At 34.1% G+C, this 16,329-nt stretch overlaps 2 protein-coding genes across 2 annotated transcripts in view; one reads left to right on the forward strand and one right to left on the reverse strand.

Moving 5' to 3' along the window:
* Positions 1 to 6,707, reverse strand: part of LOC113235662 (palmitoyltransferase ZDHHC5) — a 41,732-nt gene extending 35,025 nt beyond the window's left edge. The window contains exons 1-2 of the mRNA XM_026471490.1: positions 6,551 to 6,707; positions 4,336 to 4,454 (exon numbers count right to left, since the gene is read on the reverse strand). Coding sequence (XP_026327275.1) covers positions 4,336 to 4,454; positions 6,551 to 6,642 — 211 coding nt within the window. The 5' untranslated portion in view covers positions 6,643 to 6,707. The remainder of the gene's footprint in view (positions 1 to 4,335; positions 4,455 to 6,550) is intronic.
* Positions 6,708 to 7,164: 457 nt separating this feature from the next.
* LOC113235972 (SWI/SNF-related matrix-associated actin-dependent regulator of chromatin subfamily A containing DEAD/H box 1 homolog) lies at positions 7,165 to 15,948 on the forward strand. Its single transcript, XM_026471896.1, has 4 exons — positions 7,165 to 7,408; positions 13,269 to 13,513; positions 14,309 to 14,622; positions 15,765 to 15,948. Exons 1-4 carry the CDS (start codon positions 7,288 to 7,290, stop codon positions 15,946 to 15,948), a joined length of 864 nt encoding a protein of 287 aa, XP_026327681.1. The 5' UTR covers positions 7,165 to 7,287.
* The last annotated feature ends 381 nt before the right edge of the window (positions 15,949 to 16,329 follow it).

A 16,329-nucleotide genomic window follows, 5' to 3' on the forward strand; every position in this document is an offset into this window, starting at 1 on the left:
ATATACATATGAGACCAAAAACAGTTATATAAGCCAATGTTATATTTTGAACATTTTTGAAAATTCTAGTCGGCGGCGAACGTGTTAATTTCGTTTGTAAAAAAATAAATTCTGAAATAAAGCCAGTGGCCCTGCCGCTCGATCCAAGCATAATGAAACGTATTAGTAGGGGTAAAAATAGCAAACGAGCTGAGGTAGTATCAACTCTTAATATATCATAGTATAAAAACAACAAGGGCAACTGCCGCTTGTTCGGCGCGTAAATGGCTACACTTCCCTTGTAGCGTTATTTTCATTTTTAAGTTTATTAAATGTCACGATGTTTGACCACCATAACATTCAGTTATTTTTGTGAAATTACTCCACTAGTTTGTCATAATTATTATTACAAAGATCCCCAATCCGGCTTTACAGTGGTTATTTGACAAACAATGCCATTGTGCAGGTTTCTTCTAATTTGTGCGTTGTGTATTGCATTGTTCTCGACTACTTTAGATTTTTCATTGTATTTTAATTGTCATTATTGCATTGGTGTGTCTATATGAATTAATTATCAGACTTGGTTCTCAATTCAAGGGATGAATCCGGTTTATTGCATTCCACTTTTACATTCAAATTGAATAAAATGCGATTCATTTTGTAGGATTTTATTTTATTACATTTGACCAACTTCTCTTGTCCCAATTTTTGTCTTCTGATGCTATTAAGTCATCCATATAAGACTCTGAGTCTATTAGCGTTAAAAAAATTAGTCAATTTTATTCATTTTGAATGAAAAAATATTTAATGTAATTTGATCAACTTCGACTGCCCCGATTTTTTCGTCCCATACACTGAAATGGTCCCTTCATGATGCTGAGACGATTAGCACTAAAAAAAATTTGATATATTTGATTCATTTTCATGGACAACTCACGCTTGACCAATAATTAATATAGCATAGTCAATGCCGAAATTGTTTTCACAAAAAAATAGTAAATGGTTCTTATGACAGTTTCCTTGAGTCTTCTATGGTATCGGATTTTCCCCATACTGTCCCATTAAAAAAAACAGTGTTATAGGTGAATGTTTGTAAATACTTAATTTGCATAAATTAACATATGTAGATAAATAAACAAATAGAATATTTGTTGGATATATTTAAAAAAGCATTTCGAAAGTATTGATTAAGTAATTCAGAACAAAACATTTAAAATAAATAAATGTGTTAAAAATTCATAACAAAATTCATGATGAATATGTAAACATAACGATATATGAGTACATACTAAAAAGTAATTTAAGTGCATTAAAAACATAGCTCATTAATAATAAATAAATATTTTTATAGTTAGGTATGCAAAATCAGCGTGAAGTTTTAGGGTTTCGGCCCAACTGTGCGACGTTTCGAGCAGCGAAACGGGCAACGTCTTTCTTCGCTCTTATCGCATAAGCCTTAAAAAAGACTTAAAGCTCCGTCGGGCTCAAGCCGATTCCGCGTTGATCAGTCTAATAACTCCCACCGTGTACATCAATTACTCATGGATTACAAGTTATTTGCCATGTATCTAAATTTTCGCTTATCAATGACTGACATCGCTCAGCACTTAAGCAACGGCTCAATAATCAAATGAGTAATTTTATGGTTAGTTTTCTCTAACTAATTTCAGTGGCAATTTTTTAACCGACTTTAGAAAAAAAGGAGGTTCTTTCGACTGTATTTTTTGTGTGGATGTTACGCAATTACATCCATTATGTTCGACATTCAATTTTGCGAACCGATTTCGATAGTTGCTTTTTCAAAGCAATGGCATTATGTGAGTAAAAAAAAAATAACAAAAACTAGTTTCACGAAATAGGAAAGCATTTTTTCTAGCAGTTCTTGCTATGTTAATTAGATGGCGTTTATTATTTTTAAGAAAAGTAACTATCATAAGATATGGCCAGATATCAAAATAGGCAGTCTGTATTATAGGAATTATTGTATTGTATTTTGTTTGTATTGTATATTTTTGGTGTGTAACGAGCAATGACTCTACTTCGGTAGTGTATTTAGAATAAAAAATACCTAATATAAGTAAAAATGTTTCCATTTATTAATTTAAAAATTTTTCATCATGTGAGAGGTATCGTCCGCTCTATATGTGTATTACTTGAAGTTTAACGTAAATATAGTGTGTCTGTTGCAATCTCTGAACATGACTCATGGTATTTCTTAGTAACCCCATAACATTTTGGTACCAAAGTATTTTGTGAAGTATTTCTGGTAACCTAAGCAATGACAATTTAAAAAAGTAAGTTAATAAACTTTCAGTCACATTATTCGAGCGCCCTTGGATTTTTATTCTCAAATGCATAAATATTGTTATCATTGAAGAAACAGTTTTCCCCAATTTTAATATATAATGCTCCTCCTTCAAATTAGGCGTCCTAAGTGATTTTGTAAGCTTCAAACTAAAAACCGTTAAAAAGTCCTTTTATAAGTTTCCTTATTTAAAACACTTTAAGGTTTATAATTTATTAGCAGATGTTTCCATCACTAACTGTAACCATAAAATTAGTAGTAAGCAGGTAAATGACTCTGTGATTTAGTGGCTCTTACAGTAAACCCAAAATAAAAAAGCCTTGCACAATATTTTGTTCTTAGCTATTCACAATTGTTACACATTGGAAATGAAATTTTCAAACCTAAAATGGCGTAAATTATCGAGTTCTTAGGTTTTCGCGATTGTTACACATAGGAAATGAAACTATTTTTCCGGATTTAAATCGCGTATATTTGTTTTTTCAAACAAACCGACGTTTGGGGCCCTTTACAGGTCCCATGGTCACGGTTGAGTCAACCGCTCGGTTTGTTTGAAAAAACAAATATATACGATTTAAATCCGGAAAAATAGTTTCATTTCCTATAGCGTAAATTATTTTTTTCAAACAAGCCAGCGTCACGGAATTTTTACAGACCCCATAGTCATTTCAAATTTTAGAATATTGTTTGTCCAACTAAAAAACACCACTATATCACTATTTTATAATATTAATTATTCTGTGCTAGTCGAGATTAAAGTTCAAGTATTTGACGTTACATTACAATTTTCTCATTAAACAGTTCGCTATAGCAAATTAAAACTTTATAATATATCAGTTTAATATCCAGTAAAGTATCAATAATTTTCTTGAAAACATGTGCATGTTGTTGCAATATTGTAACTGTAACTGTACGTAAGTAATAGGTTTAAACATGTTTTTAGATTTACAGTTTAAATGGTTTCTTAACAACAAACATATTTGCCTGTTTCCGTGAAGCTTGAATGATTCTGAAGATTAGACTTTAGAAAATTACTGCAATTATGATTACATAGTCTGTCTGTACAATACATTCAACAGAAGTACTGTCCACTTGATCTTTTGACAAAAGAAAGTTAAGATAAAGGTCTAGTTTTAAATTTCTGTCAATCTATCTATGTGACTAATCAGTAAGCTGCAGCAGTAAGCAGATCCATGGAAGCTGGACGCAATTACAGGTAATTGTATAAAGAATTTATAAAACCTGTCTCTCTTATCAATCATGAACACCATGTACATGATTCTCTTTCTATTATTCTTTGCTAGAGCCAAATTATGTTATGTACAAGATACATCTGTGCTTTTGAAGAAACATTGTTTTAAAAATTATGGCTTATTTTTCTACGTAATCCCCTTTTAACTCTATACACCTTGACCAGCTATATTCCAACTTCTTCAACCCATCAAAAAAAGTTGTTTTTTTTTTTTGTTTTTTTTTGGAAAACTGATAAAAACTGATAAACAAGCCTCTGTTTCAGCTATCACTTTCTCATTTCATGCAAATCAATAAAAAATGAGACATAAAAGTCAAATGGGGCCAAATCTGGTGAATACGGGAGATGCGGCAATAGTTTGTATCACAATTCGACAAGTTTTGTTATTCTGATTGCAGATCAGAAACTGAATATTCGAAATTCCGTTAAATCTAAAAAATATGTCGACTTTTATTTAAATTTTTTTTCGGCCTAATTTAAAAAGTAACGTCTGTTACTTAGTAAGTTCTTAATTTTTTTTTCAGGCTAATTTAAAAAAGTAACATTGGTTACTTAATAAGGAGTTCTTAATTAAAATTTTTTTGTTTTATTTTCAAGCTAATTTTAAATTTAACCTAATAGTCACGCATTTATCAAATCGCCCTCATATGTTTTATGCAATATGAATATTGCAATTTGCTGAAGCAAAAAACATTTGTGAGATCTTGTTACTTAATCTTTACAATAAATCAGTCACTTACCCATATTGCGAGGATGGTAATATCAAAACAGAAAGCAGTAGTTTCAAAGGGCTTCATACCTTTTGGAATAACTCCCGGGTCCATGAAAGTGGCCAGTGTAAAATTGGCCAAAACAAAAAAGGTTATGACACCTTGGTATGCTGGAACCCATGGATGCCTCGAGACATAGTACTGGCATCTGGAACAATATATTTTCATATAAAGAACAGGTAAGACTGTATACTTTTAATAACATTCTACAAGCAGTATAAACTGACATAACCACAGTCAAAAGAGCTAAAATTCAGTTTCATTGGGTAACTGTAATAACTAAAACCATTACAGTACACCTACATACTGAACATGCAATTTATAGAACTAAAGTTTTAATGACATTTTTACAACAAAATACATTAGAAACTATTTATAGTCATGAATCAATTAAAACACCAAAGTCTCAATGCAAAAAAGACTGGATTTCTGTATACGGACCCTGAGAGTGTTAAAAAATCAACCTAATGGTAAATACATTAAGATGCACTTTTGAATGAAACTGAAAAAAAAAATATCTTCCTGCATGAGATCGTTTCGACATAGTAGAAATTTTATAGACAATACATCATACACAAACTAAACACTACAAAAACCCTAACTGTTAGGGCTTAACACATCAAAATTATATTACAGTGTATGTAACCTAATTATGTCTGTAACACACTCTGTCGTTGACATACTCTCGTTAATTTCTAGAGCATGCTTGCTTGATGGTGTGCATAAAAAACTAACATACATTCTATGCATATGTACATATAACAATTGCAAAAAACTAAGAACATGATAAGTATCAAACCATTCTAATCTCTTGTTGGTTCTCCTAAGATCCAGCAACCTACAATGGGAATAGCCAAATGCCCAATGTACATTAAAATGTACTCAATCTAATTACATGCTTCAGGCCCAAGCAATTGTGTCCTCAATTTTGTATGAAAAACATATTTTTTGAGATACCCTGTAATAATAATAAAACACACACTCAACATAGGGAAACCCTGTGTTGCGGGTGCCATGGACACACACATAGACAACCACAAATTACACCCAAACTCACGAGAGAAATAAATGTAGGCCATATAAATATTTCCGTAACCGTTCGGCCACAGAGGCAGCTTTGGTTATATAGAATATAATATTATAGTACTGAATTTGATATTGTCATGTACACTAGGTGTTTACATATGCTGTTTGGGTCTGAGTCACTTCACATATTATGTACATTTTGAAGTACCTAATGCCTTAGAATGTTAATTGGAAATCAATTACTTTTGTTACAAATGTTTTGAGAATTGTTTTATTTACATTTATATCATCTGGGTTATGACTAGAAGTACAATCAAGATTGATTACTAAGCTATGAGTCAGATCAAGAAAAAGAGCAGACTTTTTAATCTATTATTTAGGCTTATAAGAAGGAAATGTACCTAAAATTCCTATATATAAGTGATACAACAATGACTAAATTGGATTAAATTAAAAATGTAAAATCCATTGTAGAATTTAATAAACACAACTTATTTAGCTTTAATAACTTTAATTACTTATTTATTGTTAGCCAGGATCTTTGTAACAATTTAGTGTTTAAGATAGAGACGTATAACTAATTGATTTCACATGTAGCCCAAAGAATGGGTAACAAAATAACAAACAAATATTAACAAAAACTTCCTTTTCAAAAGTACAGTGATGAATCACTATAACCTTACGATGAATTGTTCTAAGCAAATTACAAATATTTTTAAAATGCAATCAAAATTGGATTCAATTATGGGTAAGAGCAGTGTAACAACACTTTACAAATTATTAGAATGAGATTGAATTACACAATTCATACACAATTTTGTGTACACAAAAGCGTTGTTTGATATTGACTCAGTGCTACCCCTCTGGGATAGCAAATATTTCTAGTTAGTAGCAATTTGCACAACACTTTTGTATATTAATTAATGAAAAACACCTGAGGAAATCACTTATGCCTTGCAAACTAATTAATATGAACATTAAAGTCATGTAAATAAGACAATAATTGCTGAAACATGAATTGATCCAGCCATTCTAACCAGAATTTATGACCAGTTAGGCAAAACAATATCAACTACAAAGGGACCGGTCACCGACATACAAAGTCGCGTAGGGCACAAGCACAGCCCCAAGTTATTATTAGAAACCAACCAACAATCTTGTGTGAAAGTTGTCAAACCAAAATTGAGATTATACTTGATCGACATGTTGTATACTTACGGATAATAAAAAAATAAAGACGTCGTGCCCAAAAGTACTGCCCAGGCGAACGTCGCGGGGAGGTATCTCGTTTTGAGGTCGCATTTGGGCATATTGTGTCAGTTTTATTTCCTTAAAAGCAAAATTAACTCAATTTTATTCACTACAGTTCAACATGGCCGCACCTATTACTTTGACAGAAGAAATGACATTAGTAGAGCTGCCGATTTATCTATAACATATCACTATCTCCTAACATTATAAAAACCGTAAAGTATGTACTTCTAAATAAAAAAGGTAATCAGGATAATTATTTGCGAGAACGAAAAAAACACAGTAGTTGAAAATATTTTTTTGCCATTTTTTTCAGAATTTTCGTGACATTTTCACAAGTATTCCTTTTCTATTATTTTTTTAAAATTTATTTTTTCGGAGAGATATAATTTTAGAAATTAAATCAAATTGGCAATATTGAATTTTCGTTTATTTCTATTGGCCAAAAGGCCGACTCTTTCACTTTATTGGCCAATAATAAAAAACAATACGTTGATTGGTGAAACTTCTGAAATGTCATTAATTCAATTTCGTGATTGGTCTAAACTTTTCCTCATGCAGTCTCGCGGATAAAAATGGCCGAGTTGTCTGCGTGCTGTGTTGCGGTCATATAATCATATTTTTTGTAAAAGTTTTGCAATTGTTGTCTATAAACTTTTGAAGATTAACTTTTAAATAAAGTGAGAAATAAGCGGTGAATCAAGATGTCGGACGGGAATAGTCCTAGCACGTTGAGTTACTTGAGACAGTACAGGTTTCAGCGAAAACCTAATATAGCTGGATCGAGTGGTTCCGTTACTGTGCAAGCATCTCCATCAAGTTCCCGTAAGTACATAGTGGAATTTAATGAAGCAGCTTCCCTGTAAGGGGTCCACGTGCTCAGGATTTGCTCCCATGAGGAGTTTGACCCAGGTATATATAATAGCCAAGGTCTAGTTTTTTGTGCCGGTTACGCTTAAAAATTACGTTTCCTCTTGCTATTGCTCGTTTTAATGATCAGAATATGTCTGATGAATTAATAGTAACTTTTGGATTCCTCCAATATTGTACGAAACGAAAGTAAATTTTTTTGCTCATGCAAGTAAAGACAAGTTAAAAATCGATTAAGAATCATATGTAGATTAGATTTTTCAATTGATAATACCCGACATTTACCAAGTAAAACATCGTAAGATATCCCGCATACGTGAAGAGATTCGCATTACAAAACTTCGAAGAATTTAAACGTGCATTTCGCCATTCCTAGTGATTTAAGTTAGGTCATACCCTCAGATTCTTCTTCTTTGCAATGGACTATTTGAATAATATCCGACTTACACAACTAAAGTCAACATACTCAGACATTAAACTAATTATTTACACAGTTAAGGCTCTCAGGGGTTGGACTAAATGAAAGGAGGCACTAAACATGACAAATTTTTTTTTTTTAGACATCTGTATTTTGATGTTTGTTTCTGAGATATTAGATCTACTTAATACTCTTACACATTTTTCTCTATAACTCATTGAGAAAATTATCTGGGCTTGGATTAAACCTAGCTACTCTGATGGCAAAAGGGTGTGAAGTATTGTAAGTACAAACAAATATCGTCTGCTAAATTTTAAAACCTCATATCGCCAATTTTGGAAAATCCCTTTTTTACTCTTCAAGTGCAATATCGGACAATTAAAGCTGAAAATGTAAATTGTAAACCATGTTTAGCGACAAACTAAAGGTATAATCATAGATTGTTACGTAATTATTTCTAGTAATTCTGTTTTTATTCCTATTCAAAAGTTTTCATTAGTGGATGTTACGAGGCTTATGGATTTAGCCGACGACATCTATTCCTCTCAGAGGAATTTGCTTTACAATTGACCTGGTAGTGTTAAATTAATGCAATGATGTCAAGTGCCTTTCCTTAATTTATTTATTTGTTATACATAACCTTCATAGTACTTTTAAAATATTTACATAAATTTACACTGTAAACATTGAGTTAATGTAATGTTATCAGTATTTGACAATCTGACAAATTGTATGTGAAGCTATGCATACTCAGTAGAATAACCTTACTGTATAATTCCAATTGGTGTGTAATTCATGGTTTGTAATAGGACAATTGTATCTCCATACCTTATCTAGAAGCTTAAACACCAGTGTGACATCAGCTGCATGAGCTGTTCACTGGTTGGACCACTTGATTTCCACATTGAAACACAAGTGAAATAATATCAAGTATTCTTCTTCTTTGAAATTACTCCAGATACTAAAGCCTCAATAAAAAATAAATAAAAAAAAAAAAGAAAAATTTGACTAATAATTAACTAATAAAATTACCCGCTTACAAGCAGCTAGTGATAGCATTTGATAAATATTCTATCGATTTAATGTTGGTTTAATGTTGGTTGCATGTGTAATGCAATAATTAGTCAAATTCGTTTCATTTGTAGCATCATCGGCCCATTATTCGCCCAACTGCTGGGCATGGGTTCATTTGATTTGTTAATTTTTGTAAGTTCATACGTATACTGCTTTTTCTTTTTCTCAGGGGAATGTGCCTTACGAATGAGTGTTTGCATTTAACCAAAGTGACGATTTCAAGTGTAATAAATGCTAACCTATTAAATCATCAATATAATCAATATTTTTTTAATTTTGATTTAGACTGCATTTAGAACTATGTCTATTAAAAATACAAAGAGGAGACATATTTTAAAATTTTTCTTTTCAATTCAATATGGATAATCAAATCCACATGTTCTGTTAAAATGTGTATGAATAAAAATTAATTTTTGATACTAGTAGGCCAATTGTCAAAATAAGAATGAAGAAGGCAATAAAGAATTAGTAATCATTAGAATGTCGTAACATTCACATTTCAGACTTTTTTTTTATCCCTTCACAATCTATCAATAAAACTGTCGATAACAACTACATAACTATTTAAAATTTTATGAAAACTGGCAACCCTACAAATGTAATTTTGCTCTGCCTTCAAAAAAGACTGCCTGTGAGGTCTGACACGCAAGCCTTTTAAGCTTGCTTCCATGTTATGGGCTTCCCACTGACCTTTGCAATCGGATCTCAGATTTCTTGAGTGAACGTTCCATTCGAATGGTCTTATGTAGAAGGCTACTCTTCCGAACATATGGCAATAGAGTTGCTCAGGATTCCGTACTGTCTGCAACTCTCTTTCTGCTGTATATCAATGATATGTTAATTCCAGGTTCCTTTGCGTATGCTGATGACAACACAGTTGTAAATAGGTACTTGACCAATACAAAGGTCAGTGGAGAGGAAATCTTGTCTTGTCGAGAGACCCGTTTAGATTTGACGCTCAAGGCAGTCTCCGATTGGGGCGATGCCAATCTTGTCAAATTTAACGCTATTAAAACGCAGGCGTGTCTATTCTCCACTAAATGGAGTCCCTTTAAGCTGACTCCGACTTTTCGTGATATATCCATACTGATAGCCGACCATCTCCAGCTATTTGTAATGGATCTGTCGTCCAATTTGAACTTCGGCAGATATATTGAATCCATGGCCGAAAATACAGCCAGGAAGCTTGGCATCCTTTCCAGAGTGAGGTGTTACTTCACACCGGGACAGTTGCTTCAGCTGTATCAAGCACAAGTCCGGTCATGTATGAAGTACTGTTGCCACCTTTGGGATGGCTCTGCTACATATCAACTGGCCACCTTGGATTCAATTGACAGGCCTGGCAAGAGGCTTATAGGTGAGAGGCTTATTTTACAGGATATATCACGGAGAGTGTGTGATGGAATTACACGATTTAATTCCACCTTCCCCTTTCCATCATCGGGGGACTAGGCGCAGGCTTGGCTTCCACCCCTATGTTGTGGATATCCCAAAGATTCGCACGAAGCGTTACGCTTCCACATTTATATGGCGAACGGCTATGGAGTGGAATTCCCTGCCTGCGGACTTGTTCCCTGAACGTTATAACTTGGATCTTTTCGAGGCGAGAGTGAATAGGCATTATTTAGGTGTGCGTGCTCCACAGTCGACCTCAAGGAAAGTGACGTTCCGTCAGGTGAGATGGAGGTTAAATGCGCACTTACATTATAATAAAACAAAAGATAGACTATAAATTAAAATTTAAAAAATCTTGGCACAAAGTAGCACACTCCAAAAGTCGATAAAATCACCATCAGCAAGCCAACAACTCATCAAAACCAATTCACTGAGCCCACAAACATGATGGGTCTGAGTTTAAGTGGTAGAATTACTCTACTTAGTTACAATAGTTATTATAATGTGAAATTGTCAAATTTGCAACCAAAAGATCAGCACTCTAGGCTTCATCAATAGGTTGAGGAGTTGGGTAGTCTGCACATGATCCTAGCATTAGATTAAGGTCACCATATTATAGTAATGTTGTCAGTTCCCATTGTATACCAATTTTCAACTTGTTCAGACATGGATGTTAAATATATGTTCATTTTATGACTTACTGTCGTATTCTAGATGATCAAGTCAGGATTGCACTGGAAACACAAGCACTGGAAATACGACCCTAATGGCAGGGACTTGAGTATGATTTCGAGGGCTTTAAACCATACTCAAATCCTGACTTGAGCATTGAGTAGAGTTCTAGAATACGACCCTGAGAATCTCATCCTAACTGGGAAAATATGACTGACCAGATATACAAATGACTGAATAGATCAGTTCATGAAACAACAAAAAGTCATCCTGATTATATTAAATGACAAATAAAAAAACTACTTTGAAATTAGTCACTCCCTTTTGGGAGCTACGATGCCACAGACATACAAACAGATAACTAAGGCTTTTCAAACTTTAAGACCCTTCTTTTTGTATTTGTAACAGTGAGATTGATATTAATTAGTGTGAAAATTAATAAACAATATTGTACATGGAATTTCATTACATTTATTTTGAGAAAGAAAAATACTGAAGATGAACAACAGAATCTACACTTGTTTACCTTGTCTCTAACCCACCAAGTGGAATCCAGGCTTTTGTTCAGAAGTATAATAGACCTATGTATTTTCGTTTAATAAATGCAATTTGAAAAATAAGAATGTAGTGTTAACCAATAAACGCCAGCGCAAACCGGCGTACGGGAGGCATGTTATAATTAAAATAAGGTTTAAATTAAATTTCAATGTTCTGAAACCGACCTCGGAGCATCGGGCTGCATTTCTCTCTGCGGCATTGAAAAGCATGCCAGAAGATGCCGCGGCGTGAGGCACATGCTTATGCGGACTTTTCAACTGCATAGTCGCTAGTGGAACAGAATCAGTCCGAGCGACCGGTGGGATGTCAGCGGATGTCGCGGAATTCCAGAGGACACTGATACGCTGGTGGACCCTCTTTTCTTTTTATTATACCACATGACGGAATGAACAATTCGTGCGCCTGGCGGACGGCGATACAACTGTCCATAACAGTTGTTGTGGCATAAAATCTTCAGTGCTCTCCGCCGTTCGCCGGTTTGCGCTGACCCTAAGTGTCAACCTTAGACCTATAATGCCATTGTGACATTGATTGCCATGAGTGCTTAATTGTTGAACACATGTACAGTTAAAAGCACATCAAGCTTGGCACTTTGTACTTTGGACCATTCTTATCGTAAGCGGCATAGAGTCGCATTTAAGTCTTAAATGTAAAGCTTGACGTACTCTTGACCCTGTACAACAGTATAATTTATTACTACCACGTAGAGGTCTCGTGTTCGATTCCCGAGCCGGGAGAAATGTTTTTATGACCTACATTTGTTTCTCTCGTAAGTTTGTATGTATTTTGTAGTTATCTAAACACTGTCTTGTAAACCTGAACAAGAATTTATCTAATCTCCAGTAACGAACATCAAAAATTCATTAAATTATCCGTAACCAGTTATGGTAACTCACCAATAATGAACACCCACTAATTGGCATTTACTAATAAGAAACATGTTACTATGATAGAAAATTTTGTTCTCTTGTTGAAATCTTATTGGAAATTAATTTAAAGAAAGATGTCGAACACTGGTGCTTGTCGGTTACTGGCGCCACCACCTTGTATTTTTAACACTTCTAGGTAGGCATCTTCTTTATGAAAAAACTTTAAAGAGTGAAACACACAAAAAGTCAGTGCGGGTGGGGCGCGTGTCGAGTCTTGTGTTTTACGCATATAACCATTTTGACCCTGTAACAAAACTGTAGACTAAGAACTATATTGTATAATTGAACAACGTAAATGGTTTTGAAATGACATATTTTTATTCACAGACCTTTTTGTCGCATTAAGTTCATACATCTCTTGTTGTCAGTATAGGCCTGTTTCTAATAACGTATCTCAAAGTAACAGTAAAGACGTTACCCTTACGCAATATTCTCAGTAATCCAATACACGTGTGTATAAGTGACGAAATACTTTCATACATTTCTCATAGATGGCGCTATGGCTAACAAGTCGTTGAAAACCAAATACAAAGACCCCACAACAAGCACATAGAAAAATTCGTAAGGTCCGCTGGTTCGTTCCGTGGCTTAGTTGGCATAGCGTCTGGCACGGTTTGCTAGAAGACGTCGGTTCGGAACCCGCCCGGATCGAAGGAATTTTTTCGATCTTTGTATTAATAATTAGAACAAACTAGTGGAGTAACTTCACAAAAAATAATTTAATATCAATTCAATACAAATTTAATCCAATACAATTAACATTTCACAGAAATAATAAGAATGCCTGCACCATATCAAAACAGCAGCCACCAGACAGTAAATCGCGGACCAATAGTGTACAAACGTATTAGACTGCAGGACTCAGACTCTGATGATAATCCAACACCTGTAAAGAAGCAGATTCCGAATGCTACTCCATCTTTAATTGGGCAGAAGGTAGTGGAGTTGACAACAGCAGTAAAAGAGCGGCGATTTAGAAACATGCTGGAAATGTTTCCAGAAATATCTCCTGTGGTTAGTATTACTCTGACTTGCAACTGAATAGACCTAGTTTTTTTCTTATTGGAATTGAAACTATTTTTTCAGATCAATATCTAAATAGTGTACAATTTTCTATTGTTGAACTATTTAAGGAAAATAAAACCTGAAACTTTTCAGGTCTTTTTAAAAAATAGTTCTTTCAAACCATTTTCAAACTAATTAATTATGGAATTACTATATGTAATTCCACAAACTTTTAGATTCGACATTATAAAAAAAAACTGACATCAAAAGTTTGTGGAATCTTCTATTAATTATATATTTAATTAAAATCGGTTCACGGAAAATGGAGAAATCCGATAAACAGGATTAATCCCCTAATTTGCCACAGTTAGAGGTAGAATATTCTCTTCAAACTTCTTTTTTTTTTAAAGTAAAAAATAATAATCGTAAACGGTTCTCAAAAGTCGAAGTAAAAAAATATAGTCGTATTGAGAACTTCTTCCTATTTTGAAGTTGGTTAAAAACATTTATTATGGTATACAGGTTAAATACGTGATTTAGATCACAAAAAATAGTTTCATTTCCATTGTGTAACAATCGCGAAAATTTAACACCTGGAAATTTATATGTAATTTACTACTTATAATGTATTGATGGTGATACATTTATGCTAATATAAACATGCTTACATGCAACAAATAGTCATGAAGCACATGAAAATATAAATATTGTGTATGAACACACAGAAATACAAAGTAATAAACAACAACAATGACATATACAGGTAATAATAACATGTTGAAAGTTTTAACACTAAATTTTCAGTTTGTGAAAAACACATTACTAAAACATGTCTGGAATGAGGAACGTGCAAGAGATGAGCTTCTGAAACACGACCCAGAGAATGAAGAACGAGGTTCATCTTCCAGTTCATTCTTCGGCTCCCGTCCTGGGTTCTCTGGCCATCCACATAGACCCAACGGCATGGGGGTGGTTAGAGTGAGTAGTGGAGCTATGACGAATATAATTGTGAGAAAACCACTGACAGCTCAGGGTGGTCGAGTTCGGAGAGGTAGCAGTGGAAGCGAGGATGATGATTATGGTGTCAAGAAAGGAAAGGATGATAAGGTTTATGACAGGTAAGTAGTGTTTGTTATGCTTTTTTTTTGCATATAATATCAAGTAACGGGACGAACAAGTCGTGCCCCTGATGGTAAGCTACACACCTGTCCGTAACAGTTGCAGTGTCAACAGAGCTTTAAATCACAAATATCTGAGACATAAGTTGACAAGTAATGCCTGTAATTTGAGCAGCACCTCTTTTTTCCTCATCAGCACCTCATTTCTTTTACATTTTGTCACATCATTGATTGTACTCGATGCATCATTGTAACATTTAAAAGATTAAATTTGAAAAGATGTACATGCACATGAACATTCCACAATGTAATAACTAAATGGTTCTAAGAAGTCTGGGTTAATTTAGTTATTAAACTATTCGCGCATAGTACTTATTTTTAATTTTCGATACAATAGAAAAAGACGTTAGGGTCACCTCAAATTGCCGCAGCCAGACGAGACCCTGCGGTGTATTAAAATGAGCAGTGCAACATAAACTTAATCCTCTATACGATAAGATTACATTTCTTTAAACAAATAATTGTAACTTTTTTATAAAAAAAAACCAAAAGTTCGTGGAATGACATCTGTTTGCCAAGTTTTATTAAAACTGGTTACCGGAATGTGCGCGAAATCGGATTCATCCACTAGTTTGCCACCCTTAGAGGAGGAATATTTTCTTCAAAGTTAAATGGTATTAATACTGTGGTACCCTCTTTCCAACAAAAGAATCATCAAAATCGGTTCTCAAACTTATCGAGTAACATACATACAAAAAAAAAACAGTCGCATTGAGAACCTCCTCCTTTTTTTAGTCGGTTAAAAATAAAAACAAGCCGCAGCAAACGGCGTCTAGCGGCACCGAGCTACACAGCGCGCACTTTGACAAATACAATGTAATATAAAATAATTTATATTCTGTATTTAATAAAGTATACAAAATAACAAAAGAGAAAAGCTACTTTGCAATATAGAGGTTTGTTTGTGTTGAACTGCTGGTTTTTAAAGCATCGAAGCGTCACACTGCCTGGCTGCGGTTATTTGAGGCCTCATTTCGTGTAATGCTATGAGTCTAAATATAAACCCAGACCTTAGTCCATCCATATATACATGTATGTGTACGTATAAATAGGTTGGCGTAAATAAACAATAAAATTTTCAGTGACGACTCTGATAATGAGATCACAGACGACTTGGGGGGCGATAAGCGCAAAGTGTTCGAGTTCCTCAACAAAAGCAATCTGAACGAGCTTTCCATGCTCAGTGGTTGCAGCCAGAAGAAAGCCGAGGCTATCCTTGCACAGAGACCTTTCAAAGGCTGGCTAGATATGGTGAGCAGTTTCTAAATTTCAGTTTCTGAGATACTGAGTGACGGTAGGAACAAGTCGTGCGCCTGGTGGTAAGCGTCACGCCTGTCCATAACAGTTGCAGTGCCGCTCAAATGTCACTGCCACTGCGCCCGTCACCTTGAGATATAAGTGGAAAAGTCTCGTGTGCCTGTAATTTCACCAGTAATTATTATTGAGAGACTACTTGGTAACTACTTACCTTCTAACAGAAGTAAACGAAGTTAACTACTTGACTTTTAAATGCATTCGACCTTAAGAACTTGAAAATCATGTCAATTTATTTTGTGAAACAAATAAACTATGCTGTAGCCAAATTTTTTAAACCTCCGCTGAACTGAATTTGGTACATAACTTCTAAGCTATGTAGTTTTAGTAGTA

The sequence above is a fragment of the Hyposmocoma kahamanoa genome, unplaced genomic scaffold (assembly GCF_003589595.1).
Source record: "Hyposmocoma kahamanoa isolate Upper Pololo Valley unplaced genomic scaffold, ASM358959v1 88, whole genome shotgun sequence".
In the NCBI taxonomy this organism is placed as follows: domain Eukaryota; kingdom Metazoa; phylum Arthropoda; class Insecta; order Lepidoptera; family Cosmopterigidae; genus Hyposmocoma; species Hyposmocoma kahamanoa.